Source organism: Heterodontus francisci, chromosome 16 (assembly GCF_036365525.1).
Source record: "Heterodontus francisci isolate sHetFra1 chromosome 16, sHetFra1.hap1, whole genome shotgun sequence".
In the NCBI taxonomy this organism is placed as follows: Eukaryota; Metazoa; Chordata; class Chondrichthyes; order Heterodontiformes; family Heterodontidae; genus Heterodontus; species Heterodontus francisci.
The window spans coordinates 81,472,824-81,500,606 of NC_090386.1; the positions used below are offsets into that span (position 1 = coordinate 81,472,824).

The following is a 27,783-nucleotide window of genomic DNA, read 5'->3' on the forward strand; positions in this document are numbered from 1 at the left end:
TAGTTTCATGGTATAGGACTACCAACAGAATTTACCCCACATATATGTAGTACAAATCAGAAGCATCGCTCCATATGTTGGGAATGGTGAGCAGTTCCAGGAATCCCTTTATCAATCAAAAGTGGACTGATCTATTGAATAAGTACATCAGGTCCAATTTACAACTGTTGACCTTTGTTGCAAGAGAAACAAAATAAGGAAATTAAGGATTTTGCATTAACAATGACATGCTAGATACTTCACAATAAATAAGATAACTAGTTTACCTATCCCATCCTTTTATTTGTGGGGGAAAAAAGGAAAACTGTAATCGACTTTGTCCCCCCCCATATTTTTTTGTTTTTGGACAGCATCTGTTGGTGACGATTCTGCTTTCCCATTTACATCTTTTCCAGACTCATCTTTTGGGCAGAATCTTACTGGCCCCGAGGTGGCAGGCTTGGAGGCGGATGGGACACCGTGAAAATAGCAGGCATCCGCGCTGGGACGACTCCCCAACGCATTCCTGCCGCCAGGCGAGTTCCCAGCAATGGGCGGGGGAAACTGATCAGCTGCCTGCTGAACGGAAGCGAGTAGCCAATTTGCATGCTTGAGGCCTCAATTACGGGCAATATTACCAGTTTGCTGGTGGCACAGCAGCCCCCACCATGCCGTATGTGGAGACTGCCAGCTTAAAGGAGGCAGCTTCCCCGCGACAGTTCAGGGGACTGTCAGAGCTGGAGGCTCCATCTCCCAAACAAGGGAACCATGGGCAGGAAAGGCAGACCCCAAGGCCCCAGTGGTCCATCTGGAGGACTTTCCCCTCCCAGACAAGCAGCCTACCTGCTTAGCCCCTCTGAAATTATATTTTAAAAACTTACCCTTCCAATGGTACCTCCATGTTGAGACACCCTCACAGTCTCTGACCTGCCTCAACAATGCCCACCTCTCCCGTTGGGGACTGCCACTGCAGCATTGGGAGCCTGCAAGGATGGAGAGTTTGGAGGCAGCCAATTAGGAGGTTGCCTCTGGGAAAATAGCTTCTCCTGTCTTACTGCTGTTAAGTGCAGGTTCAGGATCCCCATTTGGTCTCAAGGTTGGAGTCACGACGCCCGTGGAAAATCCTGCCTTTTGCTTTTCTTTTTACTTGTTCATTACCATCCACTTTTGCCATACACCATCATCCTCTTTGTGATTTAATCTCTCCTGTCTTCCACACTATCACAGACCTTCCCTTTTGTTCTTCCAACCCCTCTCCCTGCTTCTCTACTTGCTTAAAACCTGTTACGTCACTAACTTTTTCCAAATTCTGATAACAGGTCATCGACCTGAAACGTTAACTTGCTTCTCTCTCCACAGATGCTGCCTGACCTGCTGAGTATTTCCAACATTTTCTGTTTCTATTTCAGATTTCCAGTATCCGCAGTACTTTGTTTTTGTAGTAGTCTTGCCTACTAGCTTAGCTACTTACACTGAATTCTCCTTTTGAACTTTGGGCGTGTAGTCTCGCTGGAGTGGGGCTGTAACTATGATTTTCTGGTTACAAACTGGTGTTGAGGTAAGAGACGGATTCTCTAGATCAAGATTATCTTGTTTGGTCCAGAAGTTCAGAAACTGTAAGGGCGAGGAAAGAGGAAAAAAATAAACCCTGTATTTTCAACTATTTCAGCCTTCCAATATCAATGCCGAACACTCGACGCAGTCCCACAGAGAAACAAAATTAGAAAGAGGTGAATCATGAGTGGAGTACGTTGTGGGGCTAGGACTGGGAAACTATACAGAGATAAATTAGGTTAAAATCACCATAAATTATTTTAAACTTTAGGTCATAGAGTCATAACGGCACAGTAGGAAGCCATTCGGACCATCTAGTCCATGCTCATCCCCTACAGAGCAATCTAGTCAGTCCCATTCCCCTTGGCCCTACAAGTTTATTTCTCTGAAGTACCCCTCCTATTGCCTTTTGAAATCATTAATTGTCTCCGCTGCAACCACCCTCATAGGCAGCCAGTTCCAGATCATTCCCGTTCACAGTGTAAAAATGTACTTCCTCACATCCTGCTGCATCTCTTGCCCAAAACCTAGAATCCGTGCCCCCTAGTCCTTGTACCATCAGCTAATGGGAACAGCTTTTCTTTGTCTACCTTATCTAAATGTCATAATCCTGTACACTACTATCAAATCTCCCCTCAATTTCCTTTGCTCCAAGAAGAACCCCAGCTTCTCCCACCTAACCTTGTAGCTAAAATCCCTCAAACCCAGGAACAATTCCAGTAAATCTCCTCTGCACCCTCTCAAAGACCCTAACATCCTTCCTAAAGCATGGTAACCAGAACTGGATGCAATACACCAGTTGGAGTCTAACCAGAGCTTTATAAAGGTTCAGCATAACTTCACTGTTTTTGTACTTAATACTTCTATTTATGAAGCCCAATGTGCCATATGTGTTGCTAACCATACTCTCAATATGTCCTGCACCTTCAAAAATCGATGCACATAGATGCCAAGGTCCCTCTGTTCCTGCATACTCTTTAGAACTGTACCATGAAGTCTAGATGGTCTCTCTCCATCCCTTCTGGTCAAAATGCATCACCTCACTCTTCTCTGTATTAAATTCCACCTACCACTTATCAGCCCATTCACTGGCCTACATACATCCGGTTGCAGTTGATTTGCATCATCCTCACTTTTGCACATCTCCAAGTTTGGTATCATTGGCAAACTTTGAAATTTTACTCCATATTTCAATATCCACCAAAAAAGCAACGGTCCTAGCACAGACCTTTGGGGAATAACACTGTGTACTAGCCTCCAGTCTGAAAAACAACTATTTACCAAGACTCACTGTTTTCAGTCCTTTAGCCAATTTTTTAAATCCAAGCTGACACTGACCCTCCTATTCCATGAGCCTCAATTTTGTTAACCAGTCTTTTATATGGCACTTCGTGAAACCTTTTAAAAAATTCATATAGACAACATCCATTGCATTCCCTTCATCAACCTTCTCTGTTACTTTATCAAAAAAAAATTAAACGACATGATCTGCCTTTTACAAATCCACGCTGGCTCTCCTTAATTAACTCAAACCTCTCCAAGTACCTGTTAATTTTTTCTGATTATTTCTAAAACCTTACCCACCACTGATGTTAAACTGACCAGCCTGTGGTTACTTGGGATGTCCTTACACCTTTTCTTGAATAAGGGTGTCGCATTTGCCACTCTCCAATCCTCTGGCGCCTCCTCCATATCTAGGGAAGACTGGAAGATTATGGCAAGCCCTTCTGCTATCTCCACGCCCACTTCCTTTGGCAACCTGGAATGCCAGCCATCTGGATGAAGTGACTTATCCACTCTAATCATAGCCAATCTTTCCAGTATATCTGTACATCCCGCTTCTTAATTTTCACCCCATCCATTACCTCTACCAACTCCGCTTTAATCGATATTTTGTCAGCATCATTTTCCTTAGTAAACACCGATAGAAAGTACTCATTGAGCATTCTAGCCTTGGTCCTGCGCTTCTATGGGTATATCACCTTCTTTGGCCCCAGTAGGCCCCATCCCGCCTCTTACTACCCACTTATTATTTACATGCCAGAAGATGATTTTTGGGTTACCTTTTATGTTAATTGCCATTCTATTCTCATAATCTCTTTGCCAGTCTTATTTTCCTCTTCACTTCTCAACTTATTGTATTTAACCTGGTTCTATGTGAAAGAATCCACCTGAAACGCATCAGACATCTCTTTTTTTTCCATCATATTTTCTATCTCCCTCATCATCCATTCCCCTACCTTTCCCCTTGCTGGAATACACCTAGCTTGTAACCGGATCATCCCCTCCTTAAAGATCACCCATTGTTCTGTTCATTTTCCCTGTCAGTCTTTGGTTCCATTTTACACTGGCTAGATCCTTTCTCATCCCATTGAAGTTAGCACTCTTCCACTTTACAAGTTTTACTTCAGATTGTTTCTTGCTCTTCTCTATTATTAACCTAAACCTTATGATACAGTGACTGCTTTACCCAGGTGCTCTCCCACAGATACTTGGTTCACTTGCCCACCTCATTTCCCAGCACCAGATCCAGCAATGCTTCCTTCCTAGTTGGACCGAGAACATACTGGTCATGGAAGTTCTCCTGAACACATTCCAGAAATCCCCACCCCCCCACCCTTTACTCTAAAATTATCCCAAATTATATTTGGGTAATTAAAATCCCCCAATATCACCAAGCAATTAAATACTTCTTACAGAAGACTCTAGAAACTGGCATGGTTTCAAGTTGATCCATTTGTGAAAGGAAAACAGTAATTGTGGACCAGAAGTTTGGCCAAAATCTGACGAGGCACTTATCAAAATTATGGAGAGGATATGGACTGACAGCAACCTGGTGTAAATCTGTCCCCTAACTCCAGGTGAAATACATTCTTGCAGAGAGACAGTGATTGTTCTGTTCACTTGGGTTTAAACCACATTCCAGAGGCAAAAGCAGATACAATGCAGACAAAGTTAGCACAATGGCTTAAGGGAGGTGGGCTAGCAGACTGTGGATTTGAGCTAGATGTTTGTGGAAAACAAAAGATGGAGAAAAATAGCCCAGAAAAGTGTTAGAGACGGATTGTGCAAAGCAGACCGGGTGGAAATTGGAAGCACAGCCAACTAACCTCTCCCACAGGAATTTGGCCTTCTCTCAATCTTTTCATTGAGAATTCCTGCCACAGAAGCCATCTGTTGTCCCAGACACCAAGTTTCTGAACTCAAGCTTGGTGTCAAGGAGAGGCACTGAGTGCAGGAAAAGTGCTTTCCTGCAGAAAGGTTTAAATTAGAGCTCTGAGCTGCTGGGGTGTAACCACTTTCAAAGGGGTATTGGCAGAGGCCCAGCAGCAGAAACCTCAGCTCCTGAGGAAGTGCAAGAGGTGAAAAAAGGCCAAAAAAAGCAGACAAAGACGACGCATCATATTTTTAGCAAATAATATAACAAATCACTTAAATCAGCACAGTCTTTATCAACTACTCTTACATTATTAATTTGCAGTGGTTTATAGCTGAACTATCCAGATGAATCATATTGGTCTTCTCCGGTCATGCACACATTCTTATTTTGTTGTAAGTCAGCCTGGAGGGCAAAAAGATGATTGCTCAGTACTGGAATATTACCTGTGATGGTGAGAAAGGCAAGCTCTTCACTGGAGTACTTTTTGGAGTCATGTTGCTGCTGGTACTGCTTTCAAAGATCGTAAAACTATTACCATAACTGCTATCATTAACTGGTGAAAGTGTAATTTTTGTTTTCTTCTTGCGCCTCAGGATTGTTGGTGGTGTACTGAAGCTTCCTGCAACTGGGGAGGTGATCATGGGGATGAGTTCACCCTTCTTTGCACCTTTGCTCAGGTCTGAGATGGTATTTGCATCAATGCGATATTCTGTCAAAGTTTGCTGTGTGGTTTTATCAGGAGTCTGTTTGATGAGATCCTCCGGTAAATCAAAGCATGACAGATCAGACCATGCATCTGGATCCTTAAATATGGAGAACAGGCACAATTAATAAGACCATTTCAGTAGAAATGAGAGCTTGCCTCCAGTATGTTTAGGTTATCACCTTGCTGCCAGAATCATTCCTTCACCCTTCCATTAATATTAGAATTGGAAGCAGAATTAACATAGAACATAGAAAGATTTACAGCACAGGAGGCCATTCGGGCCATCGTGTTCATAACTCCATAACAGCTGAAGTGAAAAGCCAGTACTTTACATCAAAACCCAACTGAAAGTGACTGCAGATGAAAAAGTGACCACTTGACTCAGTGGTGTCTCAGAGAATGGGAAAGATAAATCAATAACTCCATCTTCAATCAGGTACAGCTTTACCCAATATCAGAGGAAGGATAAGACATTTCATATTGCACATACTTCCTCTTCCATACCAGCCTGTTCATTTGATAATGCAGATGTCACAGATATTTAAACACTTCTGAGCATGAATAACTTAATGCAGCATCTAAACATTTGGAAAATGAACATACAATATATTGGGGAAATGCTTATTCAACAGTGTACTTATATTATTTAAGAAACAATAATTGCAATTAAAATACTTTTCTATATTTTTCTCTAGTCAGCTGGCACAATTTCTTCTTGACTAGTTTCTGTACTCACCATAACATTTTACTTAACTAAGTCTAGAGGTTATTAGGATTGAACTACCTTTAAATTATTTCCCCAAGGTAAAACAATGGTAGCATTTTTAGATAACTTCAAACCACTGGATAAAATTGAGTTTCAAAAGAACTGTTATCCTTCAGTTTAACCGTTTTTAAAAAATAGAAGTTTAACCTTTGTTCTACTTCAGACAAAAGAAAACAAGGATGTTGCAAAATGCAAGAGATTACTATGAATATTTCAAAGAAGCATAAAATTGTTTACAAAACAAGCTGCAAACTGCTATGAATATATGGAGTTCAATAACCTGACAGCTGTCAAGCCTAGATAGCCCCACATCTACCCTCAGATTCCAACCCACCAAGCTAACTTAAATGTTGGTGAGTGTGTGTCTGCCATTGGACTGGATGTAGGGATAATCTACAGAACAGAAAGGAAACTGTTCAACCTACGCGTCTTCAAACGCCATAGCATACAAGGCTACAGGACAAATGCTGGAAAATGGGATTAGGATAGGCTTGATGGCCGGCACAGACATGGTGGGCCAAAGGGCCTGTTTCTGTGCTGTATAACTCGATAACAATGACTCTAGATGCTTCGAAGATTTGGACAACCTACAGTAGGCACCTCAAAGCACTGGAGCAGTACCACCAGAGGTGCCTCCGCAAGATCCTCCAAATATGGTGGCAAGAAAGTATGTCCAACAGCAGCGTCCTTTCCCAGTCAATCTGCCCAGCATCGGGGCGCTAATCACCTAAAACTGGCTCCATTGGGCAGGTTACGTCATGCACATGTCTGACACCAGACTCCTGAAGCTGTACTATTCAGAACTTGGTCGCGGCAGGACACTCCCAGGAGGAGAGTGGAAATGCTTTAGAGATGTCCTCAAAGCATCTCTGAAGGGATACTATATCCCCATCGATGCGTGGGAGCCCTGGCTCGTGACCATCCTAGATGGAGGAAGCTCATTCGGAAAGGCATCGCACACATCAAGGGACTTTGTTGGGAACATGCGGAGGTGAAATCGAGATGTGGGAGGGAGCACACAAACCTCCAAACTACTCATCTAATTGACCCTTCAAGCACCACCTGCCCCTCACGTGGCAGAGTCTGCAGATCATGCATTGGGCTTATCAGCCATCTCAGAACCCAATAAACCGGAGTGGAAGTCATCCTTCATCCAGATGGACTGCCTAAGAGGAGATGCAATACAGCTGGAGGAATTCTGGAAAGTGTAAACTGAACCCAACCCCTGCTGAAAGACTTTTGTGACCCCTGGTATGTTAAATTTCTTCTTCCTCAATGTAAGCTGATGACGTTATCCATCATAACCTCTGACCACCGAATCCAAAATGTTTTTGGAGCCTGATGGAAAGGAGGAAGGAAGGTGAAGTTTGGTAAGACCATGCATACCCCTTCCTCAAATCATTAACTGAGCAGGCAAGCTGCAAAGTAGAAATACCCAATACCCTGTAACGTAGAGACAAAAATTCGTCCATGCGGCGGAGTGTGGCTAAGCTCAATATCTCCCCTTCTTCCTCGCTAAAATAATTTCAACAGTCTGCTAGAGAGAAGGTTTGAAGTACCTCAGACAGGCTGCCATTCTTTGTGTTCAAGTCTCAAATCAGAATTTCACCTTAATATTCAACCACAGGGACCATTACAAATGAGCCTTTGAATACAGCCTTCCAGTAAGGAGCAGCATCCATTTTGTGGCACAATAAGCTTAAATATAGTTATGTAAACTTTTAACAATTCAAAAAGAGATCACTACACACCTTCAACAATTCACAGTATCTATTAGAATCCACTTTAATATCCAGAAGGACCCTTGTCCTTCAGTCAAGTGCTACGAAAATTAACAGAGCCTGCACTGATTGGCAACACTACTGTGCTGAAAAGAGCCACATATTATGTTTTCATATTTTCCAACAGACAACTTCAGAGTTGCTGCGCTCACAGCACATTGCAGAACTTACACATTTGATTAGCCCCAGAGGTTCAGAGAATTCAGGGGCAGACTGTGGAGAAAATATTCTCCCAGAATCCACTATCAGGAACATGCTGCCAGAAGCCTCATCTGTAGATTGGTTAGGTTCCTGAGATTGATCAGAAATAGACTGTTCTTGCTGAGCTTCAGAAGCGCCTGATAGTCCATGATCACCAAGTATAGAGTTATCCGTGAGAAGACTGCCTGACCAACTGGCAAAACTGTCCTCCTGCCGTCAATAGAAAAAAAAAGTCTTTTAATACTTCAATGCAAAAGGAATTACCAAGGATTTGCAAGTCAAAGACTGATATTGAGGTGAAGTGCACAATGAGCTCCAAATGCAAAATATAAATAAGCCATTTAAACTCAAAGCATCACTGAAAAACGGTCACCCAAAGTAAAGCCTGGCTACCCGACCTGAACCCGACTAGAGCTGACTACGTGTGTCGGGTGCGGGTTGGGTCGAAATTCCGAGTCCAAAATTTGGGCTTGGGTCGGGTCGGGCTGGACGGTGCTGCTTCCGGGAAGTCACGGGATCAGGCTTACCCATGATTCCCCACAACTTCAGCTACAGAAGTAGCCTGCTGTCAGAACAGAGTAAGGATATTCGTGTCGGGTTGGGTGTGAAAAAAAAAATTTAAAGGACTCGGGCTTGGCTCAGGTTGCCTGTGGTCGGGTCGGGCCCAGGTCGGGTTTTAATTTTATACCCGAGCCAGGCTTTAACCCAAAAGCACATTCTAACAGCAATATATATTTTTTTCCCATACAAGTTTCCTGCAACTTTCATATATACTTCTAGAAGATCACCTCTCAGATGCTTCCTTCCCAGTTTGAAAAGTCCAAGCTGCCTGTAGCCCTTCCTTGTAAGTCAAACCTTTGAAACTCAGGATCACCTTTGTAGCTTTTCTGTGTTTCCACTTGTGCTTGAATGTCTGCAACGTACGGGAGACAGTGCACAGAAGTGCCACGAGGCTGATACAAGGGTCAAAGTTATGAGAAAAGACTGAAAAACTTGAGATTGTCAACCTGCAAAGGAGGCACCTGCAAGGTGATCTTATGTTAAGATAGTTAAGGAAGTGGAAAAGACAATTCAGAGTACTAGTTTAAATTATGAGTGTGACAAGGGCACGCAGCTTCAAACCACCAAATGGTAAATCTAGGACAGATGTCAGTAAGATCTGCACACAAAAAGTGATCAACACATGGAATGAACTTCCAGATATAGAACGGCAGGTAAAAACTTTTGAATCTTTTAGGAATCAACTGGATGTGGGGGAGGGGCGGCACATGGAGAGGGGGCGGGTGTTCTTTTAGGATTTTTCTGGATGAATATATTAAGATAGGCTGAGTGGCCTTCCTTACCTGCAATTATCCTGAGATTGTTGTAATTGAGCAGTTAAAGTAACAAAAAATTAAACATAATATACAAACAAAGAATGAGAGTGTTATAGACTTTAATTACAGCATTTTAGTCATTAGGAAGCTGTTTTACACTTTTTGGTAAAAAAAAAAATAGCTTCCTTAAACAAGATGGTATGGCAGTTTCAAGAGTGATTTTGAAGTACTTTTTAAAATAAGTGTTTGAGTAGTTTGTGGAAAAATCGAACAAGTTTAGGGAAAAGGCCTGTTAGACGCTTCATGCTTTACAATTGGCTCAAGCAGCCTGTATATTAAATATGTTTACACATGTAATAAGAGAACAAGTTTAATATAGCCTATATTGATGAGTATTTTAGTACCAGGAGATAGGATTGACACTGTAAAATATAGACCATAGACCAGAATACCTATTTTAAATGTTATTTTGTATATTAAGTACTTGTAGCAAGTATGCAACCAAAGATGTGGGTAATGCAGACAAGTATCACAGATGTGACACTGGTGGTTACTGGAATGACAGAATGATTTAACAAAATTGTACATTAATCTCTCAGACACAGAACACATTTCCCAGAAATTCTGCTCCAACAACCCAAGATCAGCAAGTAATTACCGACTGTGTTTGAACTTTGTATAAAAAGTGACCAAGTTCAGAGAACAACAATATGTGACAGAGTTACATCAAAGCAATGTGCAATACGACATTGCTGGTTCAGTCCATAATTTGTATGTTACACCCTAATAACTTAGAAAACTCAAAGACATCTATATGCACCAGATTTTAGAATACTGAGATTTCCGAATCACTTCCAAAAGCATAAATTGAGTAAATCAAGGGCAAGTCATGGCAGGGCAGCTCAGCAGCGTGGAGTGCTCCTCCTGTGCAATGTAGGAAGTCAGGAACACTTCCAGTGTCCAGGGCGAACATGTGTGCAGGAAGTGGCACCACGGATGGCTCAGCTGCACAGGAGGGGAGCAAAAACAGTGTGAGAGCTATAGTGATAGGGGATTCTACTGTAAGGGGTACAGATAGGCATTTCTGTGGCCGCCAACGTAACTCCAGGATGGTATGTTGCCTCCTTGGTGCTAGGGTCAAGGATGTCACGGAGCGGTTGCAGGACATTCTGAAGGGGGAGGGTGAACAGTCAGAGGTCATGAATCACTTTGGTACCAAAGATATAGGTAGAAAGGTCCTGCAACAAGAAATTAGGGAGCTAGATAGGAGATTAAAAAGGAGGACCTCAAAGGTTGTAATCTCTGGATTACTCCTGGTGCCACGTGCTAGTGAGTATAGGAATAGGACGATAGAGCAGATGAATACGTGGCTGAAGGGATGGTACAGGAGGGAGGGCTTTAGTTTCCTGGATCACTGGGTCTGTTTCTGGCGAAGGTGGGACCTGTACAAGTTGGACGGGTTGCACCTGAACCCGAACAGGACCAACATCCTTGCCGGGAAGTTTGCTAGTGCTGTTGGGGGGGTCTTAAACTAATTTGTTGGGGGATGAGATACAGAGTGGAGGTACAGTAGGGGGTGATGACCAGCCAAATATAGAAGAGAAACGAAGTCAGTCTGGAAGGCAGAACAAATACAGACCTGTTAAGGCACAAGTGAATAATGCAAGGCTGGATTGCATCTATTTTAATGCAAGGAGTCTTACTAGTAAGGCAGATGAATTGAGGGTGTTGATTATCACATGGGAATATGATATTATTGCTATCACAGAGATATGGTTGAGGGAAGGGCAGGACTGGCAGCTCAATATTCCAGGGTATCGAATCTTCAGGCATGACAGGGGAGGGTGTAAAAGAGGAGGTGGCATTGCACTGTTGAACAAGGAGTCAATTATTGCAGTAAGGAGGGATGATATCTTAGAAGGTTCCTCAAATGAGGCCATATGGGTAGAACTTAAAAACAAAAAGGGGGCAATCACTTGGCTGGGAGTATACTACAGGCCTCCAAACAGTCAGGGAGATATAGAGGAGCAGATATGCAGGCAAATCTCAGAGAGGTGTAAAAATAATAGGGTAATAATAGTAGGGGATTTCAACTTCCCCTATATCAACTGGGATAGTCTTAGTGCAAAAGGCTTAAAGGGGGGGCGGAATTCTTCAAGTGCATACAGGACAGCTTTTTGAACCAGCACATAGAAAGTCCTACAAGAGAAGGGGCGGTACTGGACCTAATGTTTGGGAATGAAGCTGGACAAGTGGTAGAAGCGTCAGTGGGGGAACATTTTGGGGATAGTGACCATAACTGTAAGATTTAAAGTAGTTATGGAAAAGGACAAAAATGGACCGGAAATAAAAGTACTGAATTGGGGTAAGGCCGATTTCAATAGGATAAAACAGGATCTGGCCAAAGTGGACTGGGAGAAGCTACTTGTAGGAAAGTCTACATCTGACCAGTGGGAGTAATTCAAAAAGGAAATAGCGAGAGTTCAGGGCCAACATGTTCCCGTAAAGATGAAGGACAGGTCCAACAAGTCCAGGGAACCCTGGATGTCAAGGGGTATAGAGGATTGGCTAAGGAAAAAAAAAGGAGGCTTATGGCAGATTCAGGGTGCTGAAAACAGCAGAGGCCCTAGAGGAGTATAGAAAGTGTAGGGGGTATTTAAAAAAGTAATTAGGAGAGCGAAGAGGGGACATGAAAAAACACTGGCAGGCAAGATAAAAGAAAATCCCAAGGCGTTTTGTAAGTATATTAAGGGCAAGAGGATAACCAGGGAAAGAGCAGGGCTCATTCGGGACCAAAGTGGCAAGCTGTGTGTGGAGCCGGAAGACAAAGGTGAGGTTTTAAATTATTACTTTTCATCTGTGTTCACTATGGAGAAGGATGATGTAGGCATAGAGATCAGGGAGGGGGATTGTGATATACTTGAGCAAATTAGCATTGAAAGGGAGGAAGTATTAGCTGTTTTAGTAGGCTTAAAAATGGATCAATCCCCAAGCCCAGGTGAGATGTATCCCAGGCTATGTGAGGTAAGGGAGGAGTTAACAGGGGCTCTGACACAAATTTTCAAATCCTCTTTGGCCACAGGAGAGGTACCAGAGGACTGGAGAACAGTGAACGTGGCACCATTATTCAAGAAGGGTAGAAAGGATAAACCAGGTAATTACAGGCTAGTGAGTCAAACATCAGTGGTAGGGAAACTATTGGAAAAAATTCTGAGATACAAGATTAATCTCCACTTAGAGAGGCAGGGATTAATCAGGGATAGTCAGCATGGCTTTTTCAGGGAGAGATCCTGTCTAACAAACATGATTGAATTTTGAGGAGGTGACTAGATGTGTAGACGAGGGTAAAGCAGTTGATGTAGTCTACATGGACGTCAGTAAGGCTTTTGATGAGGTCCCGCGTGGGAGATTGGTCAAGGCGGTAAGAGCCCATGGGATCCAGGGCAATTTGGCAAATTGGATCCAAAATTGGCTTATTGGCAGGAGGCAGAGGGTGATGGTCGAGGGTTGTTTTTGCGAGTGGAAGCCCATGACCAGTGGTGTACCGCAGGGATCCACGCTGGGACCCTTGCTGTTTGTAGTGTACATTAATGATTTAGATGTGAATATAGGAGGTATGATCAGTGAGTTCGCAGATGACACGAAAATTGGTGGTGTCATAGATAGTGAGGAGGAAATCCTTAGATTACAGGACGATATAGATGGGCTGGTAAGCTGGGAGCAGCAGTGGCAAATGGAATTTAATCCTGAGAAGTGTGAGGTGATGCATTTTGGGAGGACTGACAAGGCAAGGGAATATACAATGGATGGTAGGATCCTTGGAAGTACAGAGGGTCAGAGGGACCTTGGTGTACTTGTCCATAGATCACTGAAGGCAGCAGCACAGTTAAATAAGATGGTTAGGAAGGCATATGGGATACTTGCCTTCATTAGCCGAGGCATAGAATATAAGAGCAGGGGGAGGTTATGATGGAGCTGTATAAAATGCTAGTTAGGCAACAGCGAGAGTACTGTGTACTGTTCTGGTCACGACACTATAGGAAGGATGTGACTGCACTGGAGAGGGTGCAGAAGAGATTCACCAGGATGTTGCCTGGGCTGGAGCATTTCAGCTATGAAAAGAGACTGGATAGGCTAGGGTTGCTTTCCTTCGAGCAGAGAAGGGACCTGATTGAACTATATAAAAATTATGGGGGGCATTGATAGGACAGATAGAAAGAAACGTTTTCCCTTAGCGGAGGGGTCAATAACCAGGGGGAATAGATTTAAGGTAAGGAGCAGGAGGTTTAGAGAGGATTTGAGGAAAATCTTTTCACCCAGAGGGTGGTTGGAATCTGGAACACACTGCCTGAAGGGGTGGTAGAGGCTGGAACCTCACAACATTTAAGAAATATTTAGATGAGCACTTGAAACACCATAGCATACAAAGCTAAGGGCCAAGTGCTGCAAAATGGGATTAGAATAGATAGGTGCTTGGCCGGCACAGACACGATGGGCCAAAGGGCCTGTTTCTGTGCTGTATAACTCTATAATTGAGAGTGCTATTACACTGCCATTTTTGCATTAATGCACAGTGGTTTTCGGCACACAGTGATATGAAAGCTAGGAGGGTAATGCAGATTCGCCATCTCACACCAAAATTTTCTAAATTACATTTAGTGAGAGACTTCTCCAAAAGGGCATCATTCTGAGTTCAGAAATTCGAAAAGGCCCAACTGGCCTACTGGATCTCCCGAAAATTTTCGATGGAATTTTTTGAGAAAGCAGACCCTCCTGATCTGCTCCTCTAGCATTAAAACTTAGCTGGAGAACAGTGGTCCTAGTATGGTTCAAAACAGACTCAGAGATGCTGTTGCTGCAGCTGGACACCTGTCAAATGCAGATCATTGCACATTTTATATATTAATAGCCTGTTGCCTACGCATCATAGCTTGTGGATACTGGTTTCAGATCACTACCAACAGTATAATTGCAGTTTTACTCTGAACTCCCAACACTATAGTAAACTAGAATTAAGCATATAAAACATAACATATGTGTATACAGTATTTACCAAATAAAATTGTAGCTGAAATGCGCCCGTAAGTATACAAATCTTCTTTTCATCTCTTCTTTGGCCTCCTTGTCTCGAGACAATGGGTAAGTGCCTAGAGGTGGTCAGTGGTTTGTGAAGCAGCGCCTGGAGTGGCTATAAAGGCCAATTCTAGAGTGGCAGACTCTTCCACAGGCACTGCAGATAAAATTGGTTGTCAGGGCTGTTACACAGTTGGCTCTCTCCTTGCGCTTCTGTCTTTTTTCCTGCCAACTGCCAAGTCTCTTCGACTCGCCACTTTTTAGCCCCACCCTTATGGCTGTCCGCCAGCTCTGGCAATCACTGGCAACTGACTCCCACGACTTGTGGTCAATGTCACAGGACTTCATGTCATGTTTGCAGATGTCTTTAAAGCGGAGACACGGACGGGTGGCGGGTCTCATACCAGTGACGAGCATGCTGTACAATGCATCCTTGGGACTCCTGCCATCTTCCATGCAGCTCACATGGCCAAGCCATCTCAAGCGCCGCTGCCTCAGTAGGGTGTATATGCTGGGGATGTTGGCCGCCTCGAGGACTTCTGTGTTGGAGGTAGCGAAGATGGAATGAGTTGAGACGTCACTCTTGGCTGACATACGTTGTTCAGGCCTCGCTGCCATAGAGCAAGGTACTGAGGACACAGGCTTGATACACTCGGACTTTTGTGTTCCGTGTCAGTGCACCATTTTCCCACACCCTCTTAGCCAGTCTGGACTTTGCAGCGGACGCCTTTCCCATGCGTTTGTTGATTTCTGCATCGAGAGACAAGTTACTGGTGATAGTTGAGCCTAGGTAGGTGAACTCTTGAACCACTTCCAGAGCGTGGTCGCCGATAATGATGGATGGAGCATTTCTGACATCCTGTCCCATGATATTCGTTTTCTTGAGGCTGATGGTTAGGCCAAATTCGTTGCAGGCAGCTGCAATCCTGTCTGAGTCTCTGCAGACACTCTTCTGTGTGGGATGTTAATGCAGCATCGTCAGCAAAGAGGAGTTCCCTGATGAGGACCTTCCGTACTTTGGTCTTCGCTCTAAGACAGGCAAGGTTGAACAACCTGCCATCTGATCTTGTGTGGAGGAAAATTCCTTCTTCTGAAGACTTGAACGCATGTGAGAGCAGCAGTGAGAAGATCCCAGTGTAGGTGCGAGAACACAGCCCTGTTTCACACCACTCAAGATAGGAAAGGGGTCTGATGAGGCACTGCTATGCTGAACTGTGCCTTTCATATTGCCATGGAATGAGGTGATGATACTTAGCAGCTTTGGTGGACATCTGATCTTTGCTAGTAGGCTGAAGAGGCCACGCCTGCTGACAAGGTCAAAGGTTTTGGTGAGATCTATGAAAGCAACGTAGAGGGGCATCTGTTGTTCGCGACATTTCTCCTGTAGCTGGCGAAGGGAGAAAAGCATGTCAATGGTGGATTGCTCTGCCCGAAAGCCGCACTGTGCCTCAGGGTAGAGACGCTCAGCCAGCTTCTGGAGTCTGTTTAAAACGACTTGAGCGAAGACTTTCCCCACTATAATGAGCAGGGAGATTCCACGGTAGTTGTTGCAGTCACCGCGGTCACTCTTGTTCTTATAGAGGGTGATGATATTGGCATCACGCATGTCCTGTGGTACTGCTCCCTCATCCAGCACAGGGTGGGAGTGCTGAGAGTATAGCAGGCTTGGCACTCTTGATTATTTCAGGGGTAATGCCGTCCTTTCCAGGGACTTTTCCACTGGCTAGAGAATCAATGGCATGAGTTCCGATTTTGTTGGCTGTTCGTCCAGCTCAACCACGACTGGTAGAGAATGGGCTGCATTGAGGGCGGTATCAGTGACATTTTCCCTGGAGTACTACCTAGAACTGTACTCCAGGGAAAATGTTGTCGCTTCTTTGGTCTCCTTGTCTCGAGAGACAATGGGTAAGTGCCTAGAGGTGGTCAGTGGTTTGTGAAGCAGCGCCTGGAGTGGCTATAAAGGCCAATTAGAAAAATATACAAATAAAACCAACAAAATTGTATTATATTTCTAAGGCTAGTAGATATTAAATCTTGCATTTAATTGGAGCAGTGTTTTTTAAAAAATTCAAATACTACTTTCTAACCTGCTTTACAGTGACAGATGTCGGCTGTGGAACTGCTTCTACTGTAACAGGTTCATGTTTTGAAGAAGGCTGAAAGATAAAAGCGAAATCGGATGGCTGTTTTGTTCTGAATGTGTTCAAATTATTCAGATAAACACTTTTAAAATCAGTTTTCTATCCTACGAGAACAAAGCTCTCGAGCTGAAAGTTTGCACTGAGTTTAGTCACTACTTACTAAAAAGGTTTCAGTAGGTCAGCAAGGTACTGTGGTTGTTCAGTCAGCTATGAAGGTGGACTAAGGAAATTAAACTCATTGTTACTGGAAAAACTATTTGATAGGACCATGGTCAGGAAGAAAAATTAACCAAACTTTTATTTTTTCCAAGCATGAGGAAAACTGATGAATGATCGTTGTGCAGGAAAAAAGTAACTAAGGACAGGATAATAAACAAAGCATAATTTATTAAAAGTACAGAACAGGAAAAGCCGATTCAACCCATCAAACCTAAGAGGCAGTGGTGTAGTGGTAATGCCACTAGACCAGTAATTCAGAGACCCAGGCTAATGTTCTGGGAACATGGGTTCAAATCCCACCACGGCAGAAGGTGGAATTTGAATTCAATTAATAAATCTGGAATGAAAAGGTCAAAAGTGGTTGACTCTTAACTGCCCTCTTAAATGACCTAGCAAGCCACTAGTTGTACCAAACCACTAAAAGTCTAAGAGGAATGAAACCGGACAGACCACCTGACATCAACTTAGGCACTGGAAACGACAATGGAAACCCAGCCCTGTCGACCCTGCAAAGTCCTATATCGCCATTCCTTCACTATCGCTTGGGTCAAAACCCTGGAACTCCCTACCTAGCAGCACTGTTGGTGTACCTACACCCCAAGGACTGCAGCAGTTCAAGGCGGCAGCTCACCAACACCTTCTCAAGGGTAATTAGGGATGGGCCATAAATGCTGGCCTAGCTAGTGATGCCCACATTCCCCAAAACATATATTTAAAAAAAACAAACCTGAGTCATTTTGGTCCTGAAACACTGGATTTCACCATCTTCTGAATGAGTAAATAAAAACATAGGCATATTCTGGTTATCATCTTGCAAGTAGCCTTCCATTTCCACCTTCCTTTTCATTGTAGAGTTCCAGTGGTTCTTTACAGCATTGTCTGTTCTATCATCAAAAATATATTTTTAGTGTCATTACTCAATAGTGATTCGTTATAAATAGAAAAGAGTTAGCTAGGAGTGCTTAAAATCTGATCAAAAGTTTCAAATGATGTCAAACTCCACAGTTGTACTTAATGCATGAATGCGGAAATGGGAGCCAAGTGCCTATTTTTGTGGTAATCACAAGGCGATGTGGACACTCACCCTGATATGCTAATGATCCATTCTCAGGTGCTGGGATGGGGTTAACACTGCCAGACTGGCAGTCAGAAATTCCATCTTACCATATTTCCAATGTCAGAGAATTTCAGTTCTAATGGCTCCAAACAACATCAAGGCACTTTAAAAAAAAATTATAAACCAGCCTCAAATGTTAACTTTTTGAAGCAGAGTTTTCTGGGAAACATACATAAAGTTTCGCTATTTGTACCCCTCAAAACTAAATGACTATTTCTGTTTTTTTAAAAAATGTTTGAACTGTACAGATCAAATTTTGCATCTTATAGCACCAGCTATAAGCATGTACCTCTGGATAATATAATAAAGAATTTGTTAATTTAATTTGGACAAAGTAATGTTGATGTATTACTCTTTTCCCCCTTTCTTCCCCAATTCATGCTTTTGGACATTTCTTTCCCTCTGCTTCATTTCTGTTCTCTTTCTTTACTCAATTGCTCTCAATGTGCCACCTTTCCCTCATTCCTGCATCCACTGGAAATACTTCCAAAGCCTACGGAAAGCAAGCAGTCAATCTTAAATGTATTCTTCTCTACAACAGTTACAGGATGTGGGAGTAGAGTCATTATATAAACAAATATCAGGCAACTGGAAGTGTGGACAAACAGCTTTGCAGCAACTCATCGTCTAGATCTTTCAGCTCCTGCTGACTTCAAATCCAGTAGAAACAAACTAAAAGAATTGCTCATTCCTAACCCACTGTTGACAATACCAAATAGAACACTTGCCTTCCTGGTAGTAGTTTTGCAATCTCTGCCCAGCGGTTGCCAAGGACCTTGTGTGCTTCATAAATAATCTTGTCCTCCTCTTCTGTCCAAGATGACTTCTTCACCTCGGGATTGAGATGATTGTGCCAGCGTTCACGGCACTGTTTGCCAAGTCTACCTTTCAGATGCCTAGCAATCAATGACCAACGTTTTGGCCCATATTTCTGAACTAATTCAATTACCTAAATGAAATAATAGGAGTCAAAGATCAGTTCATTCACTCTGCTCTCTGTTTAATGTCCTATGTAACTCAATAGATTGTACATTTCTTTCAGAGTTCCCTGTACAACATGCCAAAATAAAATTACCAAGTGACCAACCTGATCCTAGCCCTCTGCCAATATTGCTACAGAGATAATGAAGGAAAGCCAGGTGACTTGCTCTCCAACATTTCCTTTCTTCATCCCAATGGATAAGTAGTTAACCTTTACTCAGTACCTTCCACCATTTACTGAAGGCAAAAATGAAATCTGGCACCATATAAGGAATCAGTTATAAATCCAAGTCTTCAATGGTACTAATGTGCCGCTTTACTTAGGTTTCAGCATCAGCACGGAGTGATAATGGCAAAGGAAGAGTTAATGGCAGAAGCAGATGATTTTGCGATGGAAGTAAGCAATTTTGGCAAGAGCAGGATATGGGGTTTGAAGTTCAGCTCAAGTTTGAACAGGACAAGATTGTGCACAGTAAAGTTCAAACTAAGCAAGCAAGCAAGCAAGGAGAATGATGGAGCCAGCAGAAGATGCAAGGTTATGGAGTTTCTGGTAAGAGCTGAACAGAATGGATTTGGTATTCGTATTAAGTTGGATAAGTTGTGGCTTATCTACAGCCTGATATTTCAGAAATAATTTGACCGCACAATGGTGCTCGTGGAATCGAGGATGTCTTGGGAGAGAGGCAGAGCTGGGTGTTGTCAGTGTATATGTGGAAACTGGCCCCATGCTATTGATAATGCTGCTAAACAAATTAGTATTTGACATTTTAACCATATTTGCTACAGAAATAAAAATAAACTATAAACTTATGGGACTCACAAAAGTCCATTATTACCAATTATAAGCTTTATAATTTCATATATTTGCACACTATTACCTTCTGATCTTCTTCCCTCGTCCAGGGTCCTTTCACAAGGTCTGGATTCAGAACCTTCAGCCACCGATGTTGGCACTGACTATCAGTTCGGTTCTGTAACAATTAAAAATTTAAATCAAAGTACAATCAACACAAACAAAAAAGGCAGAAATTATGCAAGAGACTGGAAGTTCAGCTTCATTTTACAATCTCCTCTCACTCCTCCATGGTCACCACTGATGTACTCCAAGATTTCATCCTTGGCCTCTTCCTATTCCGATCTATTTGTTGCCTCTTAGCAGTGATATTGATGAGCATGGGGCCAGTTTCCACATATACACTGACAACACCCAGCTCTGCCTCTTTCCCCGACATCCTCAACTGCACAAATACCATTGTGCGGTCAAATTATTTCTGAAATATCAGGCTATAGAAAAGCCACAACTTATCCAACTTAATACGAAGACCAAATCCATTCTGTTCAGCTCTCATCAGAAACTCCATAACCTTGTCTCCTCATTCTCCTTGCTTGCTTGTTCAGGTTGAACTTTACTGTGCACAATCTCGTCCTGTTCAAACTTGAGCTGAACTTCAAACCCCTTATCCTGCTCTTGCCAAAATTGCTTATTTCCATCACAAAATCATCTGCTTCTGCTGTTAACCCTCCCTGCTGATGCTGAAAACCTTGGCCCCTCTTTTGTTACTTCCAGGCTTGACTGGCCTCCCAAGCTCCGCTCTACATAAATTGCAACTTGTCCAAAACTCTTTGATGCTGTTATTCTGTCCTACATTAAGACCCAGTCACCCAGCAACCCATACTTGTGGATGTAAACTAGCTTCTAATCTACCAAAGCATTAAATTCAAATCTTCACCCCGGTTTACAAATCCTGTAGAGCAGAGCTTGGGAGACCAGTGAGGAAAGCATTGAAAAGTCAAGCCTGGAAGTGACAAGAGAGTGGCCAAGGGTTTACAAATCCTCCACTGCATTACCCCACCATACCCCTATCTCCTCCAGCCCTACATTGAAGCAAATTTCTTTAGGTATTCCAATGATTGGAACTTTTTTTAAATTATTCGTTTCATGGGATATGAGCGTCAATGGCTAGGCCAGCATTTCTTATCCATCCCGAATTGTTCTCGAGGTGGTGGTGGTAGGCCACCTTCTTGAACCACTGCAGTCCTTGTGGTGTAAGTACATCCACAGTGCAGTTTGGAAGGGAGTTCCAGGTTTTTGACCTAGCAACAGTGAAGGAGTGGCGATATATTTCCAAGTCAGGATGTTGCGTCGCATGGAACAGAAGTTGCAGGTGGTGGTTCCATGTGCCTGCTTCCCTTATCGTTCTAGGTGGAAGACCCGTGGGTTTGGAAGGTGTTATCGAAGGAACTGTGGTGAATTGCTGAAGTGCATCTTGTAGATGGTATACACTGCTGCACATCCTGACTTGTGGACAGGCGCTGGAGAGTCAGGAGGTGAGTTACCATAGAACTCCCAGCCTCTGACCTACTCTTGCAGCCACAATATTTATATGGTTGGTCCAGTTCAGTTTCTGGTCAGCAGTGACACCCCCCCCCCCCCCCCCCCCCACCAGGATGTTGATGGTGGGGGATTCAGCTATGGTAATGCCACTGAACGTCAAGGGGAGATGGCTAGATTCTCTCTTGCTGGAGATGCTCATTCACGTCACACAAGTGGCAAGTAACATTGACTGGCACTTATCAGCCCAAGACTGAATGTTATCTAGGTCTTGCTGTATGTGGGTACAGACAGCTTCAGTATCTGAGGAGTCACGAATGGTACTGAACACTGGAATCAGCAAACATTCCTAATTCTGACCTTATGATGGAGGGTAAGTCACTGATGAAACAGCTGAAGATGGATGGGCCTAGGACATGACACTGAGGAACTCCTGCAGCCATGTACTGGGGCTGAGATGATTGGCCTCTAACAACCACAACCATATTCCTTTGTGCTCAGTATGACTCCAACAAATTGAGAGCATTCCCCGATTCCCCTTGACTTCAACTTCGCTTGGGCTCCTTGGTGCCACACTCGGTCAAATGCTGCCTTCATGTCAAGGGCTGTCCCACTCACCTCTGGAATTCAGCTCTTTGGTTCATGTTTCGACAAAGACTGTAATGAGGTCTTGAGCTGAGTTGTGCTGGTGGAACCGAAACTGAGTATGGGTGTACAGGTTATTTCTGTGTAAGTGCTGCTTAACTGCACTGCCACTGACACCTTCCATCACTTTGCTGATTAAGAGTAGACTGATGGTGTGGTAATTGACAGGATTGGACTTGGCCTGCTTATTGTGGACAGGACATACATTGGCAATTTTCCACATTGTCAGGTAAATGCCAGTGTTGTAGCTGGAGTAGAACAGTTTGGCTAGGGGCCCAGCTAGTTCTCGAGCACAAGTCTTCAGTACCACAGCCAGGATGTTGTCAGGACCCACAGCCTTTGCTGTATCCAGCGCCTTCAGCCATTTCTTGATATCATGTGGAGTGACTCGAATTGGCTGAAGACTGGCATCTGTGATGCTGAGGACCTCAGGAGGAGGCAGAGATGGATCATCCACTCGGCACTTCTGGCTGAAGATGGTTGCAAATTTCTGTGCATCATGTTCCATCTACTATACAGCTTTCAAATATCTCAGGCCTACTCTCTGAAATTCTCCATCTAAATCCATCCAACACACTACCCTTCTCTTTACCTACAAAAGCTTCCTCAAAACTGATCTGTTTAACTAAGCTTCAGCTACCTCTGTTCTTATGCTCAGCATCAGTTTCAGCTCTGTGAACCAGTTTGGGAAACATAGAAAATAGGAGCAGGGGTTGGCCATTCGGCCCTTTGAGCCTGCACCGCCATTCAATACGATCATGGTTGAGCGTCCAATCTCAGTACCCTGTTCCCGCTTTCTCCCCATATCATAGAGAGATACAGCACTGAAACAGGCCCTTCAGCCCACCGAGTCTGTGCCGACCATCAACCACCCATTTATACTAATCCTACACTAATTCCATATTCCCTACCACATCCCCTCCTACATTAATCCCATATTCCCTACCATTCTCCTACCACCTATCTACACTAGGGACAATTTACAATGGCCAATTTGCCTATCAACCTGCAAGTCTTTGGCGGTGGGAGGAAACCAGAGCACCTGGCGGAAACCCACGCGGTCACAGGGAGAACTTGCAAACTCCGCACGGGCAGTACCCAGAACCAAACCCAGGTCGCTGGAGCTGTGAGGCTGCGGTGCTAACTGCTGCGCTGCCCCTTGATTCCTTTAGCCCCAAGAACTATATCTAACTCTTTCTTGAATATATTTAATGATTTTGCCTCAACTGCTTTCTGTGATAGAGAATCTCACAGGGTCACCACTCTCTGGGTGAAGAAATCCCTCCTCATCTCAATCCTAAATGGCTTACCCCTTATCCTTAGATTGTGACCCCTGGTCCTGGACTGCCCTGCCATCGGGAACATCCTTCCTGCATCTAGCCTGTCCAGTCCCATTAGAATTTTGTAGGTTTCGATGAGATCCCCTCTCATTCTTCTAAACTCTAGCGAATACAAGCCTAAGCGACCCAATCTCTCTTCAAATGTCAATCCTGCCATCCCAGGAATCAGTCTGGGATATTGAAAATAAACTGTTAAAGAAACTGAAAACATATACTTCCTGAAAATAAGATATAGTTTATAAATTTTACATTCAGCTAAAAGCAAAAAAAAGTACAGTCCACCACCAATTCAATATCATTTTTGCACTCATAATTTGAACTAAGCAATGCAAACAAGGCAAAGCAAAAACTAAAAAAAAATCAAATTAAATAATTCAAGTATAGAGTAGACTAAATTATCTCAATTTTCTCACATTAGACAAATAACATATTTAAAATGGCAGATATTGGGTACAGTCTGAACTTATTCAAAACAATTATCCCTTCTGATGAAGAAAACAAGGCATCCAATCAGGGAAGTTAAAAAATTCCAAATACTGGAAACATTAAAGCAGTATTTTTAAAAGAGAAAATACAGTTTAACGTTTTAGGCATAGACCCTTAAACTGGACCAGAATCTGGAAGATAAGCAAACCCCTTTATAAAATTAAATGAGACAAAGAGGAGAGAGAACATGTAAAAAATCAAGTCAGATATACTAACTGCTATAACAAACGGCCTCACCCTCTACCCACCCATCAACACCTCCACCCTTCTCAGAACATCATGTCCCGTCTTCTATCACAGAAGCCTTTACACCTGCTCAACGATCCCACCAACAGCCACACTTTCCCCTGGCCTCCAAACCCTATCTTTGGTAAGCACTTTTTTCTTTGCAATACCCTTGTTCAACCTTATATTGTGTCTACTTCTGGCTGCTCTTCCTTCAGGACTTTCCCATCGAGCTGTAGCAAAAACACACCCATACAACAATTTACTTTCTAGTCTGGCACATTGTATTCTGTGCTCATCATGCTCCTCTATCTTTGGGAGACCAAAAGTAGATTGGATGGCCATTTCCAACATCTCAGCTTTATCCACAGGCTTGACCCTGGTGTGGCTGCGGCGCTACAATTCAAACTACCTCCTATTCCTATGATGACCTTTACTTCTTCTGCAGTTCCAACAAAGCTCAACACATTTCAGGGAACACAATTCAGCAATGATATCTCATTTTTGTCCTCAAAGCTCTGCTTCCACCTGGTCTGAATATCTGACTTTCACAATTTGATAATTTCTTTTCTCCTGTCTGTTTCTTACATCCATCTTCCACCAACTTTAATTCTATAAGAGGTTCAATCATCTTTCAATTGACAGTCAAATGTTAGCCTATCCTTTTCAAATGTTGATCAACCTGCAGTACATTTTTAGAATAAGTTGGCAGAAAATCTATTGATAAAAACGAGGTTAATAGGGAGGTGCTGCTGATCTGGTTTGAGAGAAAGCTTAAAACAAGCTTTTCAAAATCAGAAATAATTTAAACATTTAAATGCATCCTGGTTATCTGTGGTAGCTTGAAGGAGGAAGCTATTGATCATTTGAATAATTGGTACAGAAAATTGCTACAAAAGAGCACTTTTTCAGATCATATGCGAAAAAGCAACCAGCATAAGCAGACTTTTATTTTACAACAGAAAAGTTAGTGCTGAGAATACAATGTTAGCATCTAGATCTTAAGGTAGGCCATCCTAACATGACACCTTAACCCTAAGCTTGGAAGAAAGTACTATATCGCCAGAGCAGCCACAGTTTCCACACTAGCCATTCTTGGAGCCAAGCAAGACTGCTAAAGCTCTGCAGAACTGTGGATGTCTTTCAAGCTACAAACCCAGGCCTATTGGAAATTAGGTTAACACTAATCAAGCTCATTCCGCACTACCAGTTTAGGAAGGAATGAAGACCAGGTTTCAAAGTCAAGCAGCAGTCTTCTAATGAACTGCACCACTTGAGCTATAGGCAGCAGTTCTACAACCATCAACAGGGACTCTACTTTCTTGCTAAGAAGTGCAAGTAAAGAATTGTCCTATTGTGCATTAATTTGTAACAAGAAAATTTTGTCCCGGCTTATTGTGGAGCAGGTCAGATATTTCCAGAAATGAGCAGCGGTTAAGTTCTTCCTTTTTGAGCCTCCAATGGTTTTCCAATCTTACTTCTGCTTGTTCACAGCACTCAAATAGGGGTCCAGATAAATGAGTGTGTCTGTGTGTAATTAATAAATACACCAGCAGATTTACTAACTTTCCCACTAATGGGAAGGTAGTTTGTAAGATCAGCTTTGCTTATGAAGAACCAGGACAAGAATGACTACCTTCAAAAGTCACAACTACAAAGATACTTACTGAGAAATTACTTGCTATAAGTTTCCAGTCATTTTTGCCATATTGCTTTATCAGCTTCTTCAACCTTTCATCCTATACAAAAGTAAAAAGTTTAACTTAAACCCCTTTAACACGGTAATGTCATTAATATTTTGTTGTAGACACAGTGTGGTGCCATTTGCAACCTCCATAAGATTATATATGTGGCACAGGACTCTATAATCAAGAACGCTGCAGTAAAGCAACAATAAGGAGGTTCAAATCCATGAAACGGAGACCTGTGTAGATTGTAACTGCTGTATTTTCAGCACTTTCTAAATTAGATTCACTTGTGCAAGGGGAAAAAGTTGCATCAACCTAGAACTTTGTTTGTAATGTGTCTGTCAAGCAACTTCGAAATAGCAATTTCCTCATAAAAGAATGTATGATAAACACATTTACCACTGGGAATCAACAACAGCTAGAACAGTTGTGTATCTTTTTTTAAAAACTACTACATTACATGCTTTTGTTAACATATTGCTTGTTTTAGGCCATTGATGTCATTAGCAAAGTTTCCCTAAACAAAAGAAAGATGGCCCTCTAAAATTTGTCATTAATTAACCTGGTTGTGCCAGACAGCCAGTTAAGCATACCACTGACCAGCACATCAATCACTAGTCTACTAGAAACAGAGCACTAACTTGAATTTGAACCACAGGTCTGGTGTTCTGCAGCAGATGAAGCAGAACAGTAGATGGCATCACAAGCTACCTAAAATCTAAGCACCAAAATGTGGTATTTTCAACCTGTTGCTGCTCTGGCACTGCTTCAATGAAATTGAGAATCATTATCAGGCAAGCAGCTGCAATGGTTTAGATTGAGCGAGTTTGATTAATGTCTTTCGGTAAACCTAAAAACTTCAACAGTCTCTTGAGATTATGAAGGGACACAACAACATGTTCAATTGTTTGCACATGGCAGTGTCCAAATAAGTGCAATATCCTCACCTGAAAATAGTTCAAATTCAGCACAGGTCACCACAGCCACTTTCACTGGTGATATGCTGCATGGATTCTACACACATCTGTGCACTTACAGATTTACACCCATATTTTGAAATAGCAGTTCCGTAGATTCTTGATTTTCTTTGCATCAGAGCTCTTTGTGCAAATTCACCATAAGAATTGGGTACTCCTACTGCTTCACCCACTAATAATCTGCATATTGTTCTTACTGAAAGAACAGATTTCCACTTTCACATTAAAAACTTGTGTGTCATTCTGATAATTTTTCACAAATATTCCTGCATTAACATGACATCAATCAACAAGCCCTGAAAGGAAAGGATGAAAAGCTTAACTTGCTGAAAAAAAAATTAGAACAATACCTGCTCCTGCCCAGGATAGCTATGAAAAAGTTTTAATAGCAAATTAGGAAGGAATTTGTTTTAATGCTTTTATATCGATCCATTACTAAAAAAAGAGTTGAATTTCTTTTGAAACCAGGCAGGATACTAATGAAAGATGCTCTAGACTTCTGCACATCCACTGCATTTCATATTTAAATGCCAACTCCAAAGGTGGCACATCCTGCTTCAGTTGATAATGACACCATTCTGCGTGATATCAGATATTAAAATCTTATCCATTGCACAATCCTGAAAGTAACTTTTATTTTTAAAAAGCACTAAATATAAGCAATTTGGTTGCAGAGAAGATACCTCTTCCGAAGTCCATTTGATTTTGTACAGTTTATTTGCATCTTTGTGGTCTGGAACATCACAATCCAAATCCTGTGAGGGTTCATCCAATTCTTCACTATATATACACACATATGAAAAGAAAGCATAATCCATCATGGAGTAAATAAAGAACATTTTGCATTCAGGTAAGCAGATAGAACATTTGACTTGCAGCTGCAATATTAATCAATAGGTTCAACATCATTCGCGCGTTAAGTAGGATTAACCAAGTTGAGTCTCATTTGGCCATTTGGGTACCCGTATGATCAACTTCCCCCAGTGCCCAATCATCCAAAAATAAAGTTAGCTCTTTTGTTATTAACACTGTTCCAAGTAGTTAAACCCCTTCTCTGACCAGCAATCATAGATTGCATGAGGCTCCCCTCTCAAGT

At 42.6% G+C, this 27,783-nt stretch overlaps 1 protein-coding gene across 5 annotated transcripts in view; it reads right to left on the reverse strand.

Annotated features, from left to right (window-relative positions):
- Nucleotides 1–27,783, reverse strand: part of mybl2b (v-myb avian myeloblastosis viral oncogene homolog-like 2b) — a 54,365-nt gene that overhangs the window by 14,604 nt on the left and 11,978 nt on the right. For 4 of the 5 annotated variants that reach the window (XM_068048465.1, XM_068048464.1, XM_068048463.1 and 1 more), the window contains exons 2-10: nt 27,371–27,467; nt 25,690–25,761; nt 19,873–19,965; nt 18,742–18,962; nt 17,624–17,780; nt 16,624–16,692; nt 8,118–8,357; nt 5,137–5,496; nt 1,451–1,593 (exon numbers count right to left, since the gene is read on the reverse strand). In XM_068048465.1, the coding sequence (XP_067904566.1) occupies nt 1,451–1,593; nt 5,137–5,496; nt 8,118–8,357; nt 16,624–16,692; nt 17,624–17,780; nt 18,742–18,962; nt 19,873–19,965; nt 25,690–25,761; nt 27,371–27,467 (1,452 nt within the window). The remainder of the gene's footprint in view (nt 1–1,450; nt 1,594–5,136; nt 5,497–8,117; nt 8,358–16,623; nt 16,693–17,623; nt 17,781–18,741; nt 18,963–19,872; nt 19,966–25,689; nt 25,762–27,370; nt 27,468–27,783) is intronic. The other variant, XM_068048467.1, reaches the window with a different exon arrangement.